Below are 22,558 nucleotides of genomic sequence, written 5' to 3'. Positions count from 1 at the left end.
GACTACCGGCCAAGACAGTTTGCGCGATCTTGAGGCAATGGTCATGGCTGGGTCGGCCAGCCGTGGAACGATGCAGTGGTCACCGCGTCGTAGAGCATCCGGTCACAAACCCTACCCGCGTATAAGTCAGAATTCATTACTGCAGCCAAGACCCTCTCATCGACGAGATCTCTTTGCATTTCTCAGGAAGGGTCAGTCAAACCAGGCCTCTAGTCTTCAGATGAGTGGCGGGTATATTGGCTGCGACCTCACGGAGCTTGTTGTTGCTGCGGATGGATGACAGCAACCACCAAAATGTCAGATGTTTGCTTTGAGTTATTGTATGTGTACTATTAGAATATGGCTGCATGGGAACGGCCCCTGGCACCTCGGTTACGGCGTTACAGTTCAGACCTGAAAAGCACAATCTACGACTGCGTTTCGTCATTCCACGCCCCATTGCTCTTTGCTTTACAGAAACCGGTAGATTATTATGTATTGGAAACGTCCAACTTGTCTATCGTGCCGCGTACAAGCAACTGTATCTGGTTCCAGCGAGCCGCTACCATGTCTCGTTGAAACTGCTCACCTTCATCCAGCCCACGCACCGTCTCGATCTTGGACTCAATCTCCTCCTCGTAGGCCGACAAGATTTCGCATAGCAGCGCATCGACCTCGGCTTGCTCGGCCTCCCCGTCCGCAAACCCATCAACGAACTGCGACCACCGCCTCGCCGGCAACACGAGCGTCCGCAGCGCCACCTGCGTCCGGTAGCACACCGTCTCCGCGTCAATGACATAATTCCCCAGGAACCCCCTCTCCTCCAACCGCCGCCTGTGCGCGGCACCCAGCCGCGGCAGCAGAACGTCGTCGATGCAGACCTCATCCCACTCGTTTTCGCCCTGTGCCATGAGGAAACCGTACTCGACGAGCAGGAAATCGTTGCTGTGGCGGCCGTAGCAGATGTGGATCTCCTCGCCGGGGGTGTAGGACCGATCGGCTTTGATGGTGAAGGAATACTTGTCAAAGGCGACGGAGCAGCCGCGGGGCGAGTGGTTGAGGAGGTCTGCGACGGGTTGGAGGATCATGTGGTCGTCGCGGTGGCGTTTTGCGGTTTTGGGGGTGATGTGGTAGAAGGTGCGCGAGTTTACGAGGAGCCAGGCGTGGAGGTAGGTTTCGTATGTGAGGCCGCCTTCTGGGTAGCTGTAGCTGTGTTGGTGCTCGTCCTGGTCCTGGTCCAGGTCCAGGTCTGGGAGCGGGGTTGAGGAGACGAGGGACCAGTGGGATTCGAACTTCTCGCGCTGGGCTTTGAGGAGGGTGAGGGCTTGGGAGGGGAGGAGGGAGGTGAGGGTTGGTGAGGAAGGGAACCAGGTTAGGGGGCAGGAGGAGAGGTCTTTGGGTGTTGGGAAGACGGCGGACCAGGTTTGGAAGGAGGGGGAGGTGTCGAGGGCGATGTCTAGGGCCAGGAGGGCGTGGACAGGCGTTTCTTTTGGGAAGGGGCGGGTTAGGGGTTTTGGGATTGTTGCGATTGTTTTCAGGCAGGGGATGGGGACGTCTAGGATTGTGTCGTCTTTCTGAGGGAGTGGTGGTGGTGGTGTTAGTTGTGTTTGGCGAGTGAGGATATCGATGAGTTATGAGTTGTGTGGGTGTGGCTTACTTTGAGAGGTGATGTTACGACGATTCCTATGCCTCTTCCTGGGAGGGCGCGGGGGCCGACATTGGAAACTGTTATTCCTTGGGTCTGAGCCCAGGATAAGAGGTTCTCGATTGCGTCCATTTGGTGTTTTGTTTAGAGCCAGGGATTGGATTTAGATGGTGGCGCGTTTGATAGACTGAAGCTGAGGTGAAGGTAGTTTGAACGTGTGATGAAAGCTCATGAAAGTATGAGTCCGTATCTTGGCAACTTGGTCTTAGTCAAAAGCTGTCTGTGTGAGAGAAAAGATATGAATGTGATTCGTAAGATGTAAATTCGTTGAGTCTTATACCGGCAAGATGGGCTTTCTCATCCGTGAAGCGCCAACAGATTTGAATGAGACTGAGGTGCAAGCCCTGAAGACCAGGTTTCAATCTTCTTTGCTTCCAAAAGAGAATTTAGATTTGCGCTCAACTCTAGGTATCCTGGAACAAGAGAAAATGGTTGGCAGCCAGTCTTGTTGTGGAAGCTTCAAAGATTGACAAGACAGAGGAAGTTGAGACGAATTGCACCTAAAAACCAAAAGTGACGAATCAAATGCGCCGGGGGTAACAGTTCCAACGATCTGGAACGTCAGGCCCTGTCCCACCAGAATGTTCACCTAAACCACTGACTGCCGAAGAAATGCGCAGCAGCAGCAGCAGCAGCAGCAGCAGCAGCAATTGGAAAAGGTCGGCGCTAGTATCCACCGACTCCCCGACCCGACGGAGACCCTTGGCTGTCCAAATTCTCGGGAGGGCCGTCGCCGAGGTGAGGTAATGGAGCTGCCCCGAGCTCCCAAAAAGTGTTCCGGTCATCGAACCACTCTCAACCCGAACAGAGCAGACAAGCTCTCGACAGCTCCCAACAGCTTCCTCGTCCACAACCCTCAACTTCTCGACGACATCCAACGGCCTATTCACAATTACCACGCCGTAAGCGAAACCAAATCAGCAAAAAATGAAAGTCCTCACATCCCTCCCCGCGGCCCAAACCCGCCGCGCTCTCCCCGCCATCTGCGCCGCCTGCACCTCAACGATACCCTCCTCCTCCTCCTCATCCTCCTCCTCCTCGCGCCGCCCCTTCTCCGTCCTAAACCGCCCACCGCCAAACTACCCAGGCCACATCCCCCTCACCAAAATCGAACGCGCCGCCCTCGGCCTCGGCGCAGGAATCTGGTCCCTCCTCTCCCCTTACCGAGGCGACCTCATCGCCGCCGTAGGCGAGACCACCGCAACCCCCTACTTCATCTACCGCCTCCGCGACGCAATGCTCGCCGACCCAACCGGCCGGCGCATCCTCCGCGACCGCCCCCGCATCACATCCACCTCCCTGAACCTATCCCGCCTGCGCGCCATGCCGGATAACAGCGTCGGACGCGCCTACGTAGCCTGGCTGGACGCCGAGGGCGTGTCCCCCGACACGCGGCCCGTTGTGCGGTACATCGACGATCCGGAGTGCGCGTACGTGATGCAGCGGTACCGCGAGTGTCACGACTTTTTCCACGCGCTGACGGGCCTGCCTATCGTGCGGGAGGGCGAGGTGGCGCTCAAGGCATTCGAGTTTGCGAATACGTTGATTCCGATGACGGGGTTCGCGGTGCTGAGTTATGCTACCATGAAAGCTGGGGAGAGGAAGCGGTTTAGGGAGATTTATGGCCCTTGGGCGGTGAAGAATGGGATGAAGTCCAAGGAGGTGATTAATGTCTACTGGGAGGAGCAGCTGGAGAGGGACGTGGATGAGTTACGGGCCGACTTGGGGATTGAGAGGCCGCCTAATATGAGGGAGATTCGGAAGCGGGAGAGGGAGGAGAGGAGGAGGGCGCAGGAGGCTTTGAAGGGGGTGTAGACTGTGGGTTGTGTATTGTGTATAGACATGGGGTTTGTATAGATATTGTATGTTTGATGTAGTTTTTGTTTGATTTTTTGGTAGGTTCCTGGTGGGAATCCCACTTGGACAGAAGCCAATCTGCTACGTTTTGCAGTCATGCTTTATGAACGCCCTTCAACGCCGGCATGGACTCCCTTCCCGCAGAGGTAGGTTCATAGTCTCCCCGTCAGACCCTTCACAATCTGCACGGTAAACATCATTCCGAAGGAGACCCCTACACAATGAGGACGGAACACGCATGCATAATAAAACGAACCCCCAATCCCTTGCTCTCTCTCTCTCTCCGCAGAGTATTGGCAAACACCTACAAATCCAACAAATCATCATCGTCATCATCCCACCCCTTCCGCCTGCTAACCACAATCTTCTCCTCCTCCTTCGTCCCCGCCACGGCCTCAAGCAGCTCCTTGAGCTGCGTCTCGGTAACCTTGCTGCGCAGCTGTCCGCTCTGCGCGAGCATAATCAACCTGTTCTCCACGTCCTGCGCACGCTGTTCCTTGACGAGGCGGATGCGGCCCAGGCGGTCTGCTGCCTCGGGGTGCAGGATCTGGTTGAGGATTTGCTGGCGTTGTTCTTGTTCTTGTTGTCTGTGTAGTAAGGGGACGTCGTTAGCTGATGTTTCTTTTCGTGGTGGGTGAGGAGGGAGAGATCAGTTGGGTTCTGTGGAATGGGAATTCCGGCGCAAAAGTATGGATCTTAAGTTCTCTGTGAACGGAGGTGAGGGATGAAGACGTACTGGCGCTGTTCTTGCTGCTGCTGCTTATTCGAGCCGCCGCCGCCGCCGGAGCTGCCTCCCGCGCCGCCTTGCGCCTTGAGCTGCTCGAGGCGGGCCTTGCGGATCTGTAGTCGCTTGCGTCAGTTCCCAAGTTCTCAAAAAACGTTCCGTCGCGCAAAGAAAAAGAAAAAAAAAAGAGTTGGAGTTTGCGTACTTGTTCGAGTTCGGAGTCGTCCATGGTTGCGGGTATCTGTGGTTGCGTGTTTGCGCGGAGTTGTTTGGTGGAGGTTTGCCTTTTGGCGCAGGGAAACGCGGGGCTCCTTTCTGAGTATGCCTGACGTCCAAGTTTTTGGCGGGGTTGGTTGGAGCTTGGGGTCCCGTCATTTTTTGGGCGCCTTACAAATTTCATGACGACGAGTACCATTTTTGGGACAGAGTAAGCTGGCACGACAGCACGAATGATCTCTCATCTCAAAGGTGAGATGCTGACTCTGGACTTTCAATTGTTTGATAAAATATGTATAAAAAATGTCTGAATTCTATCCTTGAATGTAGTCATACAATGCTAAACCGCCCATCAAGTAAAACACACATATGCCCAGTCTTACAGCCGTTGACAGCATTGTCTACCTCCTCGAGGTCACCTCTAAAGGCATATATGACCGGTGTTTGTCCAGTTGCGCCTTATGCTTCGCCTTCACCATGCCCATAACCATCTCGTTCGCCGGCAGCTTCACGCCCAGCCTTCGGCCCCTCTCGATGAAGAAGCCGTTCAAATAGTCAATATCCGTCAACATGCCCCGCTGAATCTGCAATGCCATCTTACTCGGCGCGGACCCCTTCCCCCTAAGCTTCCCCATAATCTCCTTGCGCATGCCCTCACCCCGCAGGACGGCCTGCAGCTCGGGCGAGTTCTTGACCTCGGGCATGCGCGCAACGACGTCGGCGATCTCGTTCAGCAGCTGGGTGATGAGCTTGTTGGCCGTCGGATTGTAGATGAGCTCCTGGTAGCGGTAGTCCAGCATTACGCAGATGGGGTCGCAGACGGCCGAGAACATGAGCGACGGGATCTTGACCTTCATCCAGCTGTCGAGGGCCAGGCCTTTGGCCTTGAGGAGGTCCGACGACGCAAACTTCGCCATCATCCCTTGCGTCCGGAGCCAGCTGTCTGTCGAGAGGTGCTTCGACTTTTTGGGGCCATACCACGGCCGCACGCCGGCGAGCGCCGTCTCGTATTTGGGCGTCATCACCTTGACCGATTTCGCCTTTCGGTCAAACGCCAGGGAATGTGTCATGTGTCCGAGCATAATCGACGGCCGCCTCTCCGTTTCCGGGAAGACTCGGTTGGTGGCCGCCTCCGCCACCCCGAGTCCGTCTTGCACGTAGCAGACGGCCGTCCGGTCGTCGATTCGATGCTTGACCTTCTCGAGCAGCTTAATGCTCTCGCTCGGTCTCCCGGCCACCACGAGGTTGCTGATATGTGTATCGTCCTTCTCTACTTCTGGCGACGTCTCTATTGCGGCATTCGGTTCGATCCAACCTTTTGAATTCTTCTTGGTGCTTAGATTTCCGGCGATGCCCCGATATGGTGTGTTGGCCGGTATGTCTAGCGTCTTCACCGAGTCGTAGATGCCGTGCAGAGCGTGTGACAAGAATAATGACCGCTCGTCGTTTCCAAGAACGTGAACCGTACGCGACGAAGGTGGCGGCGGCGAGTTGTGTCCCATCATTACGGCCGGCACGTAGAATCGTGACGTTGAGTCCGCCCTGAAGATGGCGTATAGCTCCTTTTCGTTTCCCTCGGGTTGCAGTCCCAGTACTTTATTGAATTTTTGCTTCGTCGTGCCCGGCACACCCAGGGTCGTGCCTCCGGGGACCGTAGCCGCCATCTCCTTGGGTGCCACCCTCCCAGGGGCGATGCCCTGCGGCGGCGCTGCTCCCGTTCCGAGGCCGAGTTTATTCGAGGAATCGATCGACACACATCTGATGGCTCCCCGGCCCGTAGACGGGCTACCGGACCTCCATAGCGTATGTGTTTTGGGTATCCGCGCGGAGAGCCGCGGTCTCGGGAGGCTTGCCAAAGTGCCTGCCACGATGAAGTCTTCAAGGGTTCGGCGCAAATCACTGCGCAATGCTCATTAAAGGGGAGGGATTGAGGCGCGGTCGTGGGCGGTGATGCTGTAACGACTCGCTGACAGTGTAGGCCGTCGTCGAAAGAGTAGAAATTGTTTTCGAGTATGACAGGCGTTCTTCTTCGTGGTTAATGAGCGTAGGGTCCTGTCTTTGTCGCAAGAAGGAGGCGTTGACGGGTGTGGATGACGGGGACAATCGTTAGGTTCCTTCTCAAAATTTGGCGCGTGGTATCCGTAGCCGTGGAATCCCGGCCGGCAGGAGACCCACCGAGCTCGCGGGCGATCCCTGCACCTCGTTAGATGCATGCAAATCCTTCAACGCCCGGATTTCTGAATTTTCAACGACCGTCTCATCGATGAGAAGGAGCTAGCACCAGCACTCACTTACATCCATCGCATCCACTTCATTGTTTCTCTCGGCAACGTGACGACTTGCATTTTACAGAAACAATTTTTGTTTTTCCGCGACTACATCGACATTAACCATCATGGCGCTCAAGGATATGACCTCCGACCTGAAGAAGCTCGATACTCACGTCGACTCTCTTGAAGATGCACTCAAGCCCCTGATTGACAACCTTCCCGAGATGGCCAACGAGCTCCCCTTGCTCGACAAGGCCAAAATGTTCGCTCTGACTGCCTACGCTATCGAGACTCTTCTGTTTTGTAAGTACCCTCTTGCAGCAAGCACACATCGTTGTCGTCGTCCACCCTGGCTAATCCCAATGACAGCATCACTCCGTCTCCAAGGGGTCGACGCCAAGGACCACCAGGTCATGACGGAACTGAAGCGCGTGCAGCAGTACTTTGGCAAGATCAAGGGCGCAGAGGAGACGCCCGCACAGCGAACAGCGACGGTCAACACGGAGGCCGCGACGCGCATTCTGAAGGCGGATCTTGTAAGTCGACTTGGGAGAGAACGAGATCCGTGAGCAAGCGGACTGACCACTATCACAGGGAAGCAATGATCCGACGCTGAAGAAGAGGCTGGAGGAGAAGCTCGCCGAGGAGCGGGCCAAGGCGCTGCTCAACTCGATGCAGAAGACCAAGAGGCCGGCTCCCGAGTCGCCGTCCGCCAGCTCCTCTGGCCCGGAGAAGAAGCAGAGGAACTCAAGGAGGAAGAGCTCGAACAAGAACAAGTCTTGAGAACAAGGTGTTTTGAAAGACTTTGACGAGCGCCCCTGATGCCACTTCCAAAAAAGGATTTCGTGTAGCAGTCACAGGATATGGAGGACGAGTCGCCGGAACGGTTGGACATCCTCGAGCCACGGGAGATACTGCAAGCTTTGATGGTTCCATGATTGCCTGGTATAGTTTCGGGAAAGATGAAGACTACGGCTGATCTCGCTGCGTCGCGTGATCGGACCCAGAAGTAGGTCCCGTCAAGATTGGCTGAAGACTGCCCTCATGGACTGGAGTGACTGTGTTATTTTGCGCACTGGGAAAAAGGATACCCCTAGATAGAGATGAATACCAAATAATGAACGAACCCTTTCCGATGTCTAGTCTATCTTGTCCAAACACCTTTATTCCATATTTACAAGTATGCCACAGCATTGCCACTCTGAAACCTTCACTCACCCCTTTGTTACATATCTCATGTTCACCACTAACCCCAGCAAAATACCCACCTAACGAGAACAGGACCCCTTCCCCAATTCCTGACCACGACCAAATTCGCCCTCCCCTGATTGGCTACACCTTGCCACTTACCCCAGCCCGCCGAGCTTTGCAACCACGCCGGAAAGCAACCTCGACAACTTTTGTCACCTTAACCCCGGGCGCATAACTTCTGCCGACTTCCCTCCCCATCCACGCCTGCGTTTCTGCTTTCTCTTTCAAAACACCACCGCTCCTTCACCTCACGAAGTCACGACCACCTTACAACGCTCACCACACCACCCTCACTCCCGAATACGTTCAACACACAAACCTCCGACAAGATGCCTCGCCAACGCTCCGCCGGCCGCCCCAGCGCCCCCTCGCGCCCTACCGTCTCGGCCGCGAAGCCCGCTCCCACCCAGACTCGCCCGGCAACGACCATGGCCGCTCCCCCCCAACAGCACGCCGCTCCCCCGGCTGCCGCGCCCGCTGCTCCCGCTGCTGCATCCCAGGGCCCCGGCCTCTTTGGCCAGATGGCTAGCACCGCTGCGTACGTCCATCCCTCTCAAAGACACCAAGTCCTTCTCTTGCTCGAGAGACATCTGCTCCCTCAACAACAACAACCTCCCCCCCCCCCCCCCCCCCCCCCCAATAATCCAGATAATGCAGCGAGAAGCTAACCCAACTTCCCCTCCAACAGCGGCGTCGCAATCGGCTCCTCCATCGGCCACGCCATCGGCGGTATGTTCGGCGGCGGCTCCTCCGCGCCCGCCGAGGCCGCGCCCCAGAATAACTCCCCCATGGCCGCCACAGGCGAGTCCCAGACCACCCAACAGTGGGGCAACAACTGCGCCGGCGCCACCCAGCAGTTCACAAAGTGCATGGACGAGCAGGGCGGCAACATGCAGATCTGCAACTGGTACCTCGAGCAGCTCAAGGCCTGCCAGGCTGCTGCTAGCCAGTATTAGACACACCTTTCGTCTGAGACTCGTCTGAGAAGGGCGTTGTTGCGTGGTGTTGAAATGTTCACTTCCCCCCCGGCTGAAAATTGGTCGGGGTGGGTGTTATATGTAACTTAATAATCAAAAAAGGCAAATGGGAAAGCAAAACAAGCAAACAAAACTTGGGGCATGGAGCTTTCATGGGATTCATATGGCATTTTATTGCATTGGCGGAAGCATTGAAAGATGGGCCATTGAGGAAGAACTACATCTCCCAACGGTGTACAATACATGACATTCCCACTCGTTAACAACTCTGCTTCTGGTCTAATGTGATGTGATATTAAACATGTCTGCAACATAGCCCCGGCCCCTTACTCGTCCTTCTTCTCATCCGGCCGCGGCTCAAAGTTGAGCTATGATAAAAGTCAGCAATCAGGATTCAACATCACCTTCACCACTGCCTCCAGGGTAAAGCGGACAACAAGACTTACCGAGTTTCCATTGTACAACTGGTGATCACCCCTCCGGTCATCAGGATTCGCAAACTGCGAAAATTTGCCCTTCCGCTGCTCCCTCACCGTAACCGGCTCCGCGCCCTGCTCCTCAGCCGCCGCCGCCGCCCGCTGCCTCTCTCCCAGCCCAGAAAACACACCCGAGACAAGTCCCCAGAGCCACTGCAGCAAACTCAACGGCAGCAAAAGAAACGTCACAGCCATCTCCCCAAACGACGACCCGCCCGCGTACGCGCCGACATGCGCCCCAACAGGCGCCAGCACAAGCGTCGAAGAAGGCGACAGCCCCAGCTCCGAGAGACTCTTGCCCTCCTCCGTATCGTCAATCAACCTGCTCGGCCGCGGCGCAAGCACAACCTTGAACCGGAACGGCTCTCCACCGCTACTCCCGCCGGCCGTCCTCTCGCTCTCAACCCACGTGCGCACCTCCCCGCCGAGCGTCTTCCCGCTAGGGAACCGCGAGCGGATCGTCGACCCGTCCAGAAGCCGAACCTGCAGTGCCGTCATCCCGCTCGCGGACGAACTCGACGGCGCCAGCGAACTCGACTCAGACCTCGTCAGCGCAGCCGCGACCTCGCCCAGCTTGGGCGAAGACGCTTGTTCCCTCAGCGCAGCGCGCTCCGCGGCCTTGGCCCTCCTCTCGGCGCGGTCGTCCTCAATTTTCCTCAGGATACGTGCCTTTTCGTCAGCCGCCTCCTGGCGCGCTTTCTTCAGGGCCTCTTTGTGGTTGCGCGTCTGCTCCGCCTGCTTGGAGTTGTCCGTCTCGGCCTTCTCCGCTGCGGCGGCGCGGGCTGCCTTTGCCTTCTTTTCGGATTCGAGGCGCTGGGCTTCCAGGCGCGCACCGCGCTCTGCGAGGACGGCACGCAGGGTGGCGGCGTTGTCTTCTTCTTGGGTTGGGGTGTCGGGGCCACGCGGGCTGGGGGAGGAGGTGCCGGGCCTGGCGGGTTGCTGGTCCGTGGTGACGGGGACGGCTGCGGCTGCGGCGGCGCGGGGAGGGTTGTACGGGGTCTCGTCGTACAGGTCGTCGGTGGGCTGTGCGGCCGAAGCGGGAGCTGAGGTCGGTGCTGGAGTAGCTGCCGCGGGCTGAGCTGCTGGTTGACCCTGAGCGCCGCGGAATGCGGTTGTGATGCGTCTGACGAACTCATCCTTGCTGGTGCCGGCGACGATGTACTCCTTGAGATCGCCATTCTTGATCACGATGACGGTGGGCGTGTTGGGCAGGGGGAAGATGGCTGCCAGGTAGCCCGCCTCTTCCGAGCCCTTCTTCAGGCGCAGCGCGACGGCCTCATCTTGAAGTAAGGTCGCAACCTGATCCAGTCATTAGCAACTGGGCTAAGGTGTCTTTATCATAGAAGCTCAAATAAGTACCGAGCTCTCTGTCAGATACTCAGTCTCCCAAGTCTGGCTTTCGGCTTCCTCATCTACGTCTCATCAGTGAAAAGGTCTTACGGGTTTGTGCTGTGAGATGCAAGCTTACCTGTGACAAAGCAAAATACACATTTGCTCTGCTGGAGCGCAGTGGCAATGCCTTCTTGCAAACCTCCCGTAAAGAACATGATAGTGATATGTGTAGGTTTATAATGATCTCTCTCTGGGTTGAGTCTAGAAGGCTATGAGTTCACGGTCGAGTGTTGCTCTGAGAAGAAGAGGGATACGGACGCTGTGGAGCTCAATCTAGGACGGTGCTGAACCTAGATCTGAAAAGAACCCAACAAAGCTTTCAAGGTGTTGAATGTAGCCTTTTAATAGCTTCGTCACGGCCACAGTCCGTTTCGGTCTCGAGTGATACCTCGTCGTTTGATGAATGACTTAAAGCTCAAAGATGACGGGAGAACAAGTGTCGTCGTGTTGCTGCGAACGGCAGCAGGGGACCTTGCCTTAGTCCAATGTATCCCTCCCTTCCGGGGGGCGGACAGTGAGCCACCCTATTGGCGCTGGCCCCCACCTTTTCACGCCACTCCACACTGCTGCAGCTCTCCGAGCTCCCAGCTCATCCGTTTTAAATTTCCCACTGCTCAGGTACCCTAGAACGGGCCGGCCGGACCCCAAAAAACCGAAATATCCTGACCTCATCACCCGGGCAAGCTCTCACTCAAGAAAGCCTCCCACCCGCATCACCACCGGGGAACCACCGATCAACCAACCGGCGCCTCCCCCCCGACGAGCCTCAACAATGCCGCCTCCTCTACCACGAGCCCTCTTCCGGGCCCCAGGTCCCGCGGCGCAAACCTGCCTACGCTCAATCGTCCGCCCAAGAATATACCCATCGTCATTACCATCACCATCACCATCACCACCACGCGCAACACCACCAACCCGTAAATTCCACACCACCCGCCGCGCCCTCGCCTCCGAACCAGCCCCAGACTTCCATTCCATAGTCGACAACCCCCCCGAGCTCGTCCGCGCAGGAAACCGCCACGGGCCAGGCCTCATCATCCTCGCCCTGATCCCCATCACAGCCTTCGCCCTCGGCACATGGCAAGTCCAGCGCCTCGGCTGGAAAACCGAGCTCATTGCCAAATTCGAGGACCGCCTCGTCCGCGACCCGCTCCCCTTACCGCCCAAGATCGATCCCGATGCCGTGAGCGAGTTCGACTACCGCCGCGTCTACGCCACGGGCCACTTCCGCCATGACAAAGAGATGCTCATCGGCCCGCGCATGTGGGAGGGTGAGCAGGGGTACATGGTCGTGACGCCGCTCGAGAGGGAGGGCGAGGGCACGACGGTGCTGGTGAATCGCGGGTGGATCAGCAAGGAGATGGCGGATCAGCGACGGAGGCCGTCTGCGCTGCCGAGGGGGGAGGTCACGGTGGAGGGATTGCTGCGGGAGCCGTGGAAGAAGAATATGTTCACGCCCGATAACAGACCTGATCGCTGGGAGTTTTTCTTCCCCGACGTGCACCAGATGGCGCAACTGACTGGGAGTCAGCCTGTTTGGATTGAGGCTACTATAGGTATGTCGCTGCTGACCTCCTTGTGGGAGGAGGTTCCTTGCGGGTCTTCTGCTACGAGATACAAAGCTCATACTGACTTTCCTCGCAGACCACGAGTTCTTCCGCATCATGGACCTCAAGAACAGGGGTATCCCTATTGGAAGAGCCGCGGAGGTGAACCTGCGGAATAACCATGCCCAGTACATCTTCACATGGTAAGTCCAACCAACCCCTGATTCCTTCATCATCCATCTCTCCACGCACCCTCGACCGCAGTCGGTGCTAATATCCGACAAACAGGTACGGTCTTGCATTCGCCACCTCCATCATGTTGTGGATGGTCGTCAAGAAGCCCCCAACCGACACCGCGCGAAAGGTGCGCATGAATAAGCATTGGTAAGGACTTTGTCGTGTTCCTTTCGAAAAGGAATCAGAGTCACAGTCAAAGTGGGAGCAAATTGGACTCTTCAAGTCACTTCCTCCTGTCCGTCGTCGGTCACGCGACGGCGTTTCTTCCTCGGCTCCGCCGGTGGCAGCGGCTTGGGCATTCTTAACTCCTGTAACAGCTCCCGGGGCAGGTGTCTGTGTGCCAGAGAAAAGGGAGTCGTCGTCGAACTAGTTTGACGTTGTCTGTAAGGATATTAGACACCATTGTATTTGTACCAAAAGAACAAAAAGCTTGTGGATATAAAAAAGGGGAAGCCCCCCAAAAGATTGTCGATACCCCTAAATTGGAGCTTGCGATGTTCGCATAGTGAAAAAACAACAAGACATACCTCCGCATGAGCGTGAGCATATCACTCTCATCAATAGTCTTACGCTTGGCATGCTTCGCATACGCAGACAAATCGTCACCCAGCTGCTCAAAAAACCAGTCCGACGCTCTCTGAATCTCAGCCAGCGCATCCGGCGCAATCTTGGTCTTACTGATGCCGCTCGACTTGGCAAACGTATTCGCCAGCCGCTTCACCACCGCCGGCGGCAGGGACGGGTACTCCACGCCATACTTTGACAGCTTCACGCCGCGCTTCGTCTTGCGCGGCCTTTGTCCTTGCTCCTGTTCCAACAGCTGTGCGGCGCTCACCTCCGTCTGGCCGTCCAGGTCTCCTTGCGTCGCCTCGGTGGGTTCGATGGGCGTTGAGCTGCGCATGTCGTAGTACGAGGTTCCGAAGCCTAGGTCCTCGTCCATGGGTGCCGCTGGCTCGTCGTCTACTGACGCGATGTTGAGCGACGGCTGTTCGTCTGTGATTTCGGGTAGTGGTCGTGCCGGTGAGCTCTGTCCGTCTACCGCCATCATGAACGTCGTCTGGTTATCCGCGTCAACGGGCACCTCGAACCCGAAATCGCTGTCCCGCGCCGAAGCCAACGTCTGCCGCCTCAAGTCTTCCTCCTCGACTCTGTTGTTCCCATCCGTCAGCAATCGACCTCACCACCGCTCACATGGAAATTCTTCGCCGCAAAACTCACCTGTCCAACGTCTCCTCCGCCTCCCTCCCCTCCTCATCCAACGCCCCGACCTCGAACGCAGGAAAGAATCCTTCCCCGCGATCATCATCGTCATCGTCGTCCAAGTCCCCGTAATTCCTAAACCCGCTCAACCGCGCACTCCCCATCGACATACGCGACGGCTGATCTACATACGCCCGCCGCGGGAACTCAATCGTCGCATTCTCGTCAATCTGCGACAACTCGGGCGCGACAAGCTCGTCCTCGTCATCGTCCTCAACATCGAGCGGTAACGACAACCTCGGCCTATCGATCGGAAGCTCGTCATCGTCGTCGTCGTCATCGTATACCGTGCCTCTCCGATTACCTCCGCCCACCGTCCTTATTGGTAGGCTCGCGCTTGGTCCCCTTGATCCGAAGTCGCTAGGTGACGAGGAAGACGAGATGGGCTGCGTGGCGTGCTTTACCACGCGACTTAGGCCACGCAGGACATCGTGTAGAGACTCCCTTCGCGGTCGGAAGCTCTCGCGGCGCTTGTTCCCGCCTGGTGTTAGAGCGGCGGCGCGGCGCTGGTCGATTGTGCGGTAAGCTGCGCGAGCGTGGGGCGTCGCGGCGAGGGAGCGGCGGCCTGAGGCGGAGAGGCCGCGGTAGCCGGCTGAGCTGCGTAAAGAAGAGCGCAGCGGGTTGTTGTTAGAGGGCGTGCGTGGGACGAGGGAGGCGCGGCTGGAGGGGGGGTCGAGGCTGAGGGCGCGGCGGTTCGGGGTTACGGTGTCGAGGGCGGATGAGAAGAGGGGGTCGTCGTCTTCTGCGCCGGCGACTGCTGCGAGACGTGGGTTGAGGGGGGTTGTGAATGTTGGTGAGGAGGACATTATTCGTTTTGGGTTGCGACGGGGTCGCTAGACGCCGGGCGGTGGTGGTATTGGTGCTCTCTCAGCGCAAGATATATATCAGTGTCGGGATGACTTCTTGATGAATGGCACACAGCCGTTCTGTCGCAAGATCAGTAAGGTTGTTGAAGGCGATTCCCAGTGTGCCTATGTTGATCTGTCGCAAAATGCGATCGGGAGCGATAGCGGGTGGTGTGGAGTTTGTCGACGGTACTCTGTGGTGGGCGCGGCGTCAAGGTGCCCCCCGCTGTCTCGGAGCTTTGTAACTTTGGGGGACGCGACTTTCGACGCGCCGGCGGATGTCATCAAAAGGCAAATTGGCGCACGGACTACATTCAGATGTCCGGCATATCGGCCCCACTCCACCGGCTCGTAGACGGGACGGGGGTTCTGTAGCTGCAGGTTCTGTCCACAAACATCAATTGAATTGACGAGTCCTTCCACTCCTCGGCTTCACGAGGCGCATAAATCGATTGCAGGCCACGGGTAGCTATTTCTTCATCTTTTGGTATTTATATAAGGTAAGCCTGACTCCCAGAACTCATAATCTCCACGGCCTTGGCGGCCTCCGCTTGGGCTTTCAGCTATCGAGCGACAGCCTCAAGCAGACGGCCCTCGCTGCACACTTTTCATCTTATGGTAGGGCTCCACGGGTATCCATTCCTTCGATTGATAACGCAATTAGATAGGCAACTTGATGTTTTTCCTCTTCTCGGCTTCCCTATTACCTATAGCTTCCTTGATGAATAGTAGAGGGGAAAGTCTTGCTGCCAGGCAGTGTCTACTTTCCAAGGTGATGTATATCCCCCTTGTTCTGAAGAAAAACTTAAGTAGGTTTTGGTTACCAGAGCGACGGCCAGTGTCGAGGCTCAGAACTACACACGAGCCATCACCCCACCTATCCTCTGAACATGATAAGACAATTTAGGATTATTTAACCTCCTAACCAAGTCGAACTAGGAAGAGCAAGAAGGTTATTTGGAACTTCTTATTGAAACTTGTTGGATAGTGAAGGTATAGGAGGGCGCCAAGAGTCATCCAGCTTCGCCTTGCAGTCTAGCATTGAGACTCTCTATGAATCTTTTGCGATTCGTCTTCCTGTCCTCGGGGTTTGATACCTAAGAAAAACAACGACCTCACTCTAAGCTCAATTCATCTCTCAACTTCTGCTTGTTATTCAATGATGATCACAAGCCTAGTATTCACTCCTAGAATAGAATCAAACAAGTACGCACCTGGTCAATGTTGAACATATCCTCTAGACTAGTCTATTTCTTCACGCTGCTTCATATGTAACAGGGCCTTGGACTGCGACTCAGCCAAGCAAAGAGCAAGCTTTTGTCTGCGGACGCATACGACGTCCGTCAACACCGTAGGCGGTTATTACAGCTTGAGACCACGAGAGCAGGAGACCTTTCATACTTGGTACAGAACCATTCGCGGCCCTGGTATACACTCTGCTGTTGAGACGAAGACCTCAAAAAATGTCCTTGGTGAAGTGTATAACGTACTCAGACAGTCAAGAGACAGGGCTTGTATTACCTGTCATATCTAACACAGCATCTATAATCCAGTGTGTAGCTCTCAGCTTCTGTTATCGCTTAAGCCAAATATTGATGTTATTGATCGTCCCTCGGCAGTCAAGGGCCTGGTCGAACTAGCCTTCCAAAAATCGATTGGCTTCAGGATAATGCTCACCCGTCGTATCACGGAACTTCCGACCGCCCTTTCAGCTCGTCTGCCAAGGTGGGGGGGATATCTACAGATTGCGGGGGCTCATCTCTCTATGCATCGCGAGATAAGAGAGAAAGAAGATAAAGTGTTCACAAGTCCATCGAACATCGCCGAGAACGATGAAGCCGGCCCGCGATAAAATAAGTCGCCAACCATAAGCCGCCTTTCCAGTACCTCTCCTCGCAAAGCCCGACGACAAGACGCGCACCATGCCCGGCACCCTCATCCTCTTAACCGGCGCAACAGGCTTCGTAGGCTACAAAACCCTCATCACAGCCCTCAAAGCCGGCTTCCGCGTCCGCTGCGCCGTAAGATCAAAAGACGGCATTGACAAGATCCTCGCAGCGCCGAGCATCAAGAACCTCAACCCAACATCAAGCCAGCTCACCTGGACAATCGTACCCGACATCTCCGCCCTCGGCGCCTACGACGAGGCCGTCCAGGGCGTGACGTACATCATCCACTGCGCATCTCCCGTGCCCACATTTGGCAAAGACGAGCGCGTCGGGACAGAGGAGGAGGTCTACGTCAGACCGGCCGTTGCCAGTGTACTCGGTCTACTTGAGAGCGCTAAACGCCATGACGTAGATACCCTTAGGCGCGTAGTCGTCACGAGCTCGATCGTGGCCGTCGTCCCGATGGAGTGCTTCATGGGCCAAGGCCTAGACCGGCCGGCCATTGATGGAGAATCCCGGGTGGCGACACCGGCTGCCCCGTACGGATCGGGCTTCGGAGCCTACCGCGCGAGCAAGATCGCCGCCCTGCACGCCTCGGAAGCCTGGATGAAGGAGCACAGTCCGAAATTCAACCTCGTCTCCATCATACCGGCGTGGATCTGGGGCCACGACGAGCTTTCGACGACAGCGGAGTCGCTCCTTTCGGGGTCAAATAGTGTGCTGCTCGAGTACTTGCGAGGCAGGAAGAGCGACACACCCATCCTCTCCGGCTTCGTCTCCGTCGACGACGTTGCTGCGGCACATATTTGCGCATTGTCCCCATCGGTATCCGGCAAGCAGAGTTTCCTCTTGGGCAGGCATGTAGCCATGGAAGAAGCCAGGGCCATCGCGATGGAGAACTTTCCCCAGGCGTTTGCGGATGGCGTCTACAGCGCGGACGGCAGCCAGCCGACTATCAGCGTACCGACGGATGCTTCCGAGGGCGAAAGACTGCTTGGCCGTAAGTGTGCAAGCGGGGAAGACATGGTGAGGGATGTAGCTGGCCAGTTTTTGCAGCTTGATGCGAACTAGTCCGTAACCTTGAGGAGGACTAGCTAGCATGCACAATAGTCCATGGTGTTAAACCACATATCAAACGAGACAACGCCATGTTCCTTTCGATGAGGAAAAGTAGTGTTACATTCCAAGTCTCAAACCGGATCCAAGGAACAGATACCGTCGTTGAGCATCATGAGGCTCATAGCCTTACCTGCGACTGGGTGAAGTGAAGATGGACCCAGCTCGTCCTGGCCGGCGATGCCGTGCGTCAAGCTATCAGACAGGGTGATGTGATGGCGTCCGTGGGCTGGAGTGCGTAATCGGGAGCGATGGGGAAACAGGTACGGTTACATGTGAAGAAGCGATCCGTGCGACGTGCGACGGACTGGACCGGGTTTGTGACGGGAAACAAACGACACTTGTTGAGCGTTTCGAAGAACGTTCTTCTAGAGCCAACGATCTGATCCAACGCTGGATTGGAAGACTGATGGTTCTCTTCCTCAGTATATAGAGATTGGCCGCAATGAAATAGCTGATGTGCTTGGAGTGATTTGTGCTCTCCGCCAAGGAAGTCGATGATCTGACCCGTGTTTCCTTGACTTGACAGGAGTTGTCTGACAAGGAATAGATAGGATGGGTGAGTGTGACAGAGATCAGAAAAAGTCAGTGAAGAGCATACGGGTAGCTCTGGTCTGATGATCTTGAAAGACCAACGACAGTGGGTCTATTGAAGTGTCAAACGGCCACTTGAACAGCGAATCACTTGAAGCGAACTAATGATTTCCTAGGTGTAGAAGCTTTCGAGGGGGTGGTGAATGAAGACCACTCAATATCTGTGTCCTTTGACATCGAGGCGAGGGCGGATGATATGAACAGATAGGTCTCTAAATCCAATACAAGCGCTGGATCGCTCAACCTTGGCGAATCAGACTCGGCATGTTCCCGCCGCCTTGGACTCGTCAATCTCAATATTGCGGAGCAGTACAGATACTCTATAGCCTGTGCGTATGACATTGCAATATGGATTTGACGATGTGGATGTAAGTGAATGTGCGCGTGGCCAGTAGGATGGATCAGCGCCAGAGCCGGGTACTCCTTGAAAGAGTTTGAGGCGGCAAGGTCGGGTGGACGGGTTGGAAGGCGAAAAGAAGGAGCTTCAAAACGTTCCTCGAAGTGTTCCATCGAAGGCAGAAATTTGTTACAAGACGTGCGTCAAGTGGCGCCTGAACTCTCATTCTGGGGCGAGCGAGCGGGCGGACGGGCGGCGAAGGGGATGGACGTCTCTCTTGCATGTGTGAGTGTGTAGGTACTCGTACTCCCATACTCCGTTAGAGGACGAGAGAGGGACAATGTGTGTGTGGACTACCTTAGCCACAGGGCAGAAAGACGAAACGAGACTGGCGATGGAGACGGGAGATGGAGACTGACAGGAAACAAAGGAGACGTGACCCGACTCATCGTCACAAAGGGAACGGAAACAATGTCTACGTACCATCAGCTCGCGTCTTGGGACTGACTACCGTGGTTCTGTATCCGTAGCCTGTAGCAAAGATGCTGACTTTGGTGGTGGGGGGGGGAGACAAGAGTTGGCTCCAGGTTAGTACGGAGCAGTGGCTAACTGGATTCCTAGAGGCTGCGATTGACAGATATCGTGGCCCGGCCCCTGGCAAGTTTCGCAAAGTCTCCCAGTTCGATGGACGGGCCGGAACTAAGCCATTTTGGAAGATCGTATCCACTTTTAAATCTTGAAGGCCCTTTCCACCCTTGGCTGACTTCCACCTTCCTTCCCTTTCAGTTTCCTATTGCCTGTTCAGTGACATTGAAATGACAGAGCCTTCCGTTTCTTTAGGAAAGCACGGGTCGAGAAAGTCTCGGGAGAATGGCAAGAAGTTGCTCAAGAGGAGAAAAAAAAAAAAAAAAGGGGGGGGGGGGGGGGGGCCCGTCTCTATCCGTACGGTGCAATAGGCCAACCTGACCTGATTTTATGATTATTTACTCCTGAATAATCCCTAGGAGGGAAAGATGGCCGATGCGATGATCCAAATTGCAGAGTGAGAAAATGTACGGTCGGCCGGTGCGATTATTGAATATTGGACATTGACGGGGCCCTCAGGGATTAACCAAGGCTCCCCTGGGAAGCCGCGAGAGCTCCCTGTGCGCGCTACATTTTAGCTCTGGCTCATCACGAACCGCAGTAGTGACATGCAAGGTACTTACATACGGATGGATTCCATAGCCTTTCTTGCTTACCTCACTGTTCAAGGCATGAAAGAGATGGATGAGTTTTTGGCAAAGCGAGCCGATATCAGAGTTGACGAATGCCTTCCGCATTACCCCATTGTGACCGTGATATAAATGGACGGCTAGAAATTACTGGTCAGTCTTGTGAAGATGAACAGCAGAGTTCTCCTATACATCAGATCGGTGCGGATACGTCTCGCAGTTGGAGATAGCATCATCGTCATACCTTTATGACTGATCAGACGGGACGAGTTGAGTCGGTTTTGAGCAGGTCCCAGCGGCACCCGATCTCACCATGTAACATGTTGCGCCATCGAGTTGACGTTGATTTAGCGCTTGACACATCCAAGCTCTTATTCAGGCATCGTGATTCGTCTTGTAGGTGTCCTCGAACAGCAAGCATCCTTGGCCAAGGTCGTTGTGTCTCCAGCTTGTGGTTCGGGTTCCAAAATAGAGGCACCATCGCTTAGCTGTAGGTAGTTAAACAGTTTTCTTGTTTCCCTACCAACGTCCCATTCCCTTGACGATCCCAGACAAAGTCCAGGTCGAGTTCGGTTCATTCCTCGAGGTACGATATTGGCATCGTCATTCGCAGCCATGACTGGCTGGTGTCTATTGCACGTACCTCCGAGTACCTCATCTGCCAGTGTCCGTAAAAAAAAACCGCCGACAGCAGAGCGCCAATCGCAGCGCTAACCACCGAGGACGGAGGTGAAAGGTCGGAGGTGAGGTCAACACGGACCACCCACACCGCCGCCAACTACAAGTATCGGTAGGTATTGGATCCATCCAGATCCAGACCCAGTCCGGGACCCAACACCAGCCTCTCCTTCTTTGTGCTTGATGAGACTTCCCTTGCTCTTGCCTCCCATCTTTCTTCGCCCGCCTTCCGCCTCCAAGGAAGGAAGCAAGCTTGGAAAGGTACCTTCTGCATCATCGCCGACCACCCATTGCCTCCCGGCAGACAAGCTTTGCATTGTTGCTTACCCATGGCAGTAGTAGCTTAACTCCAGAACAAAATGCTCTCGCTTGCATCTTCATCCTCATCCTCATAACCAGCTAATATTGACCATCAGAAATTCAGAATCCACATCTGACCTGCCGTCCACCGTCCACCCCCCGAAGAATATCACCGCTGACTGGCCTGCGCCGTGCCCGCCTGCCGGATCTTGACCACCCAATCCAGCCTGTCCTCCATCCCGCGCCTTCAAACGCAGTGCACCGTCGTCCACTGCTACCTTGCGCGGTGCCTTACCTAAGGTACAAGCCTCAACTTCCCTCCATTCGTCGTAGGTGTGAACCACCAGTGACCTCTCACACGCCCCCGGCTGGTCTAATCCTTCTCGCCTCACCTTGCACACCACCAGATCCATCCAGTCAATCAATCACTCTGCCATTCCAAACTTACCTGTGGTCAACCGCCAAGTGCCAGTCCGTGAGTCTTCATCTGGTCGCGACGCATTGCTCCTCCATTGGCAACTCTCCCCAGGACCCCCAACTCAGAAACTGTCCAGTGACTCTTTGCCCTCTTTGCCCTCTTTGCCGCCGCTTTCCCATTGGATTGGGGAGACAGTCGTTGCAAGGGAAAGCACGTTGACGCCGAAACTGTTGCAGCCAGGAGCTCCTTGCTGCCCGCGACGCACTGCACTGCAGCGCATCGCATCGCATCGCATCGCAGACCGCACACCGGTACGTGCCACCCTTCTCCCCCTCCCCTTCCCCTCCTCCCCAAACCAGCGCCTGGTTATCTGTAGACTGTGCTTCGTACCCCAGGTACCTCTCTACCAAGTATCTTACCAAAGGTACTTTTCGGTGCGGTTTGCCTCATCCTCACCTCAACTCACCTCGCACCTCGCCATTCCTATGCCTTGCCTTGCTTTGCCTTCTTCCATTGCTTGTTCGTCACTTCGTTACTCTGTACCTGTAGCCGTGGATGATTTCCCTCTATCCATCCAACACTCTCTCCCGTCGTCTTCTCCTAATCCCTGATAACTAATCTCTTGAAGCCTCCAGTCAGTCGTCCTTTGCCTCGACATCGCTCACTGCCACGGCCGGCCGCTTCCACTGCCACCGCCCTATCGTCTTCTTTGTTGCCCAAAGTCAACTCACAAAACATCCCGTCTTCAGGTTCTCTTCAACACTCTTAGCTTGCTGCGGCCGGGACACTCACTCCTACCTCCAACAGCAAGGTACCTAGCCGCCAACCTCGAAACATTGGATACCTTTTCCCATCAGCAGTGACTTCCTTGCTGCTCTAATCTGAATCCGTACCAATACTTGCGTACAGCACACTGGTGACTGTCCATTACACCTTATCCTGGTGAGTGTTTTGTCCTGCTGGTCTGGGCTGTCCTCGGGCTCGCTCCTCTTCTCTCCTCATCCTTCGCCTCCTCCTCTCGTCTCCCGCCCACTGTCCAACGCTTTCCCTTTCCCACCACCTTCAACACCCCCCCGTCGGCCTCTTCCCCCCCTTGCCCTGCCCCAAGACCAGACCCCGTACTTCGTACCTTTTGGTACCTATCTACCTACCTACCTACCCATTCCGATCCCAATACTGCTCTCCTCACCTCACCTTGTCTTGCCTTACCTCACCACCTCACGGTTCACCTCATACCTTTCTTTCCCTGGACCTTACGACGACCCTACCGCACTGC

At 55.7% G+C, this 22,558-nt stretch overlaps 10 protein-coding genes across 10 annotated transcripts; 5 read left to right on the top strand and 5 right to left on the bottom strand.

Moving 5' to 3' along the window:
- Positions 1–470: 470 nt before the first annotated feature.
- Positions 471–1,756, bottom strand: BDP55DRAFT_557753 (SET domain-containing protein; the record flags this gene model as incomplete). Its single annotated transcript, XM_060569726.1, has 3 exons — positions 471–1,199; positions 1,251–1,553; positions 1,637–1,756. 3 exons carry the CDS (start codon positions 1,754–1,756, stop codon positions 471–473), a joined length of 1,152 nt encoding a protein of 383 aa, XP_060426638.1.
- Positions 1,757–2,260: 504 nt separating this feature from the next.
- BDP55DRAFT_672151 (coenzyme Q biosynthesis protein Coq4) lies at positions 2,261–3,540 on the top strand. The gene has a single exon (XM_060575510.1). The coding sequence runs from the start codon at positions 2,612–2,614 to the stop codon at positions 3,497–3,499; it is 888 nt and encodes a 295-aa protein (XP_060426637.1). The 5' UTR covers positions 2,261–2,611; the 3' UTR covers positions 3,500–3,540.
- BDP55DRAFT_672149 (PDCD5-related protein) lies at positions 3,541–4,585 on the bottom strand. Its single transcript, XM_060575509.1, has 3 exons — positions 4,471–4,585; positions 4,278–4,381; positions 3,541–4,128 (listed from the first exon to the last, which is right to left on the bottom strand). Exons 1-3 carry the CDS (start codon positions 4,492–4,494, stop codon positions 3,846–3,848), a joined length of 411 nt encoding a protein of 136 aa, XP_060426636.1. The 5' UTR covers positions 4,495–4,585; the 3' UTR covers positions 3,541–3,845.
- A 174-nt stretch (positions 4,586–4,759) lies between these two features.
- BDP55DRAFT_672146 (ketopantoate reductase PanE/ApbA C terminal-domain-containing protein) lies at positions 4,760–6,598 on the bottom strand. The gene has a single exon (XM_060575508.1). The coding sequence runs from the start codon at positions 6,143–6,145 to the stop codon at positions 4,883–4,885; it is 1,263 nt and encodes a 420-aa protein (XP_060426635.1). The 5' UTR covers positions 6,146–6,598; the 3' UTR covers positions 4,760–4,882.
- Positions 6,599–6,739: 141 nt separating this feature from the next.
- BDP55DRAFT_705977 (Sas10/Utp3/C1D family-domain-containing protein) lies at positions 6,740–9,246 on the top strand. The gene is made up of 5 exons (XM_060578051.1): positions 6,740–7,054; positions 7,121–7,287; positions 7,346–7,458; positions 8,259–8,540; positions 8,691–9,246. Exons 1-5 carry the CDS (start codon positions 6,877–6,879, stop codon positions 8,956–8,958), a joined length of 1,008 nt encoding a protein of 335 aa, XP_060426634.1. The 5' UTR covers positions 6,740–6,876; the 3' UTR covers positions 8,959–9,246.
- BDP55DRAFT_672141 (uncharacterized protein) lies at positions 9,247–11,300 on the bottom strand. The gene is made up of 4 exons (XM_060575507.1): positions 10,924–11,300; positions 10,815–10,867; positions 9,426–10,754; positions 9,247–9,347 (listed from the first exon to the last, which is right to left on the bottom strand). Exons 1-4 carry the CDS (start codon positions 11,000–11,002, stop codon positions 9,306–9,308), a joined length of 1,503 nt encoding a protein of 500 aa, XP_060426633.1. The 5' UTR covers positions 11,003–11,300; the 3' UTR covers positions 9,247–9,305.
- On the top strand, positions 11,294–13,181 carry BDP55DRAFT_672136 (SURF1 family protein). The gene is made up of 3 exons (XM_060575506.1): positions 11,294–12,403; positions 12,492–12,597; positions 12,683–13,181. The coding sequence occupies exons 1-3, from the start codon at positions 11,620–11,622 to the stop codon at positions 12,780–12,782; spliced, it is 990 nt and encodes a 329-aa protein (XP_060426632.1). The 5' UTR covers positions 11,294–11,619; the 3' UTR covers positions 12,783–13,181.
- Positions 12,933–14,697, bottom strand: BDP55DRAFT_557791 (centromere kinetochore component CENP-T-domain-containing protein; the record flags this gene model as incomplete). The annotated part of the gene is made up of 2 exons (XM_060569731.1): positions 12,933–13,779; positions 13,850–14,697. 2 exons carry the CDS (start codon positions 14,695–14,697, stop codon positions 12,933–12,935), a joined length of 1,695 nt encoding a protein of 564 aa, XP_060426631.1.
- Positions 14,698–15,127: 430 nt separating this feature from the next.
- Positions 15,128–16,118, top strand: BDP55DRAFT_672134 (uncharacterized protein). The gene has a single exon (XM_060575505.1). It carries the CDS (start codon positions 15,413–15,415, stop codon positions 15,641–15,643), a length of 231 nt encoding a protein of 76 aa, XP_060426630.1. The 5' UTR covers positions 15,128–15,412; the 3' UTR covers positions 15,644–16,118.
- A 540-nt stretch (positions 16,119–16,658) lies between these two features.
- Positions 16,659–17,696, top strand: BDP55DRAFT_695885 (reductase; the record flags this gene model as incomplete). The annotated part of the gene is made up of 1 exon (XM_060577521.1): positions 16,659–17,696. One exon carries the CDS (start codon positions 16,659–16,661, stop codon positions 17,694–17,696), a length of 1,038 nt encoding a protein of 345 aa, XP_060426629.1.
- Between the last annotated feature and the right edge of the window lie 4,862 nt (positions 17,697–22,558).

Source organism: Colletotrichum godetiae, assembly GCF_030913485.1.
Source record: "Colletotrichum godetiae strain CBS 193.32 chromosome Unknown BDP55scaffold_36, whole genome shotgun sequence".
Taxonomy (NCBI): domain Eukaryota; kingdom Fungi; phylum Ascomycota; class Sordariomycetes; order Glomerellales; family Glomerellaceae; genus Colletotrichum; species Colletotrichum godetiae.
This window is presented reverse-complemented; position numbering and strand designations above follow the sequence as displayed.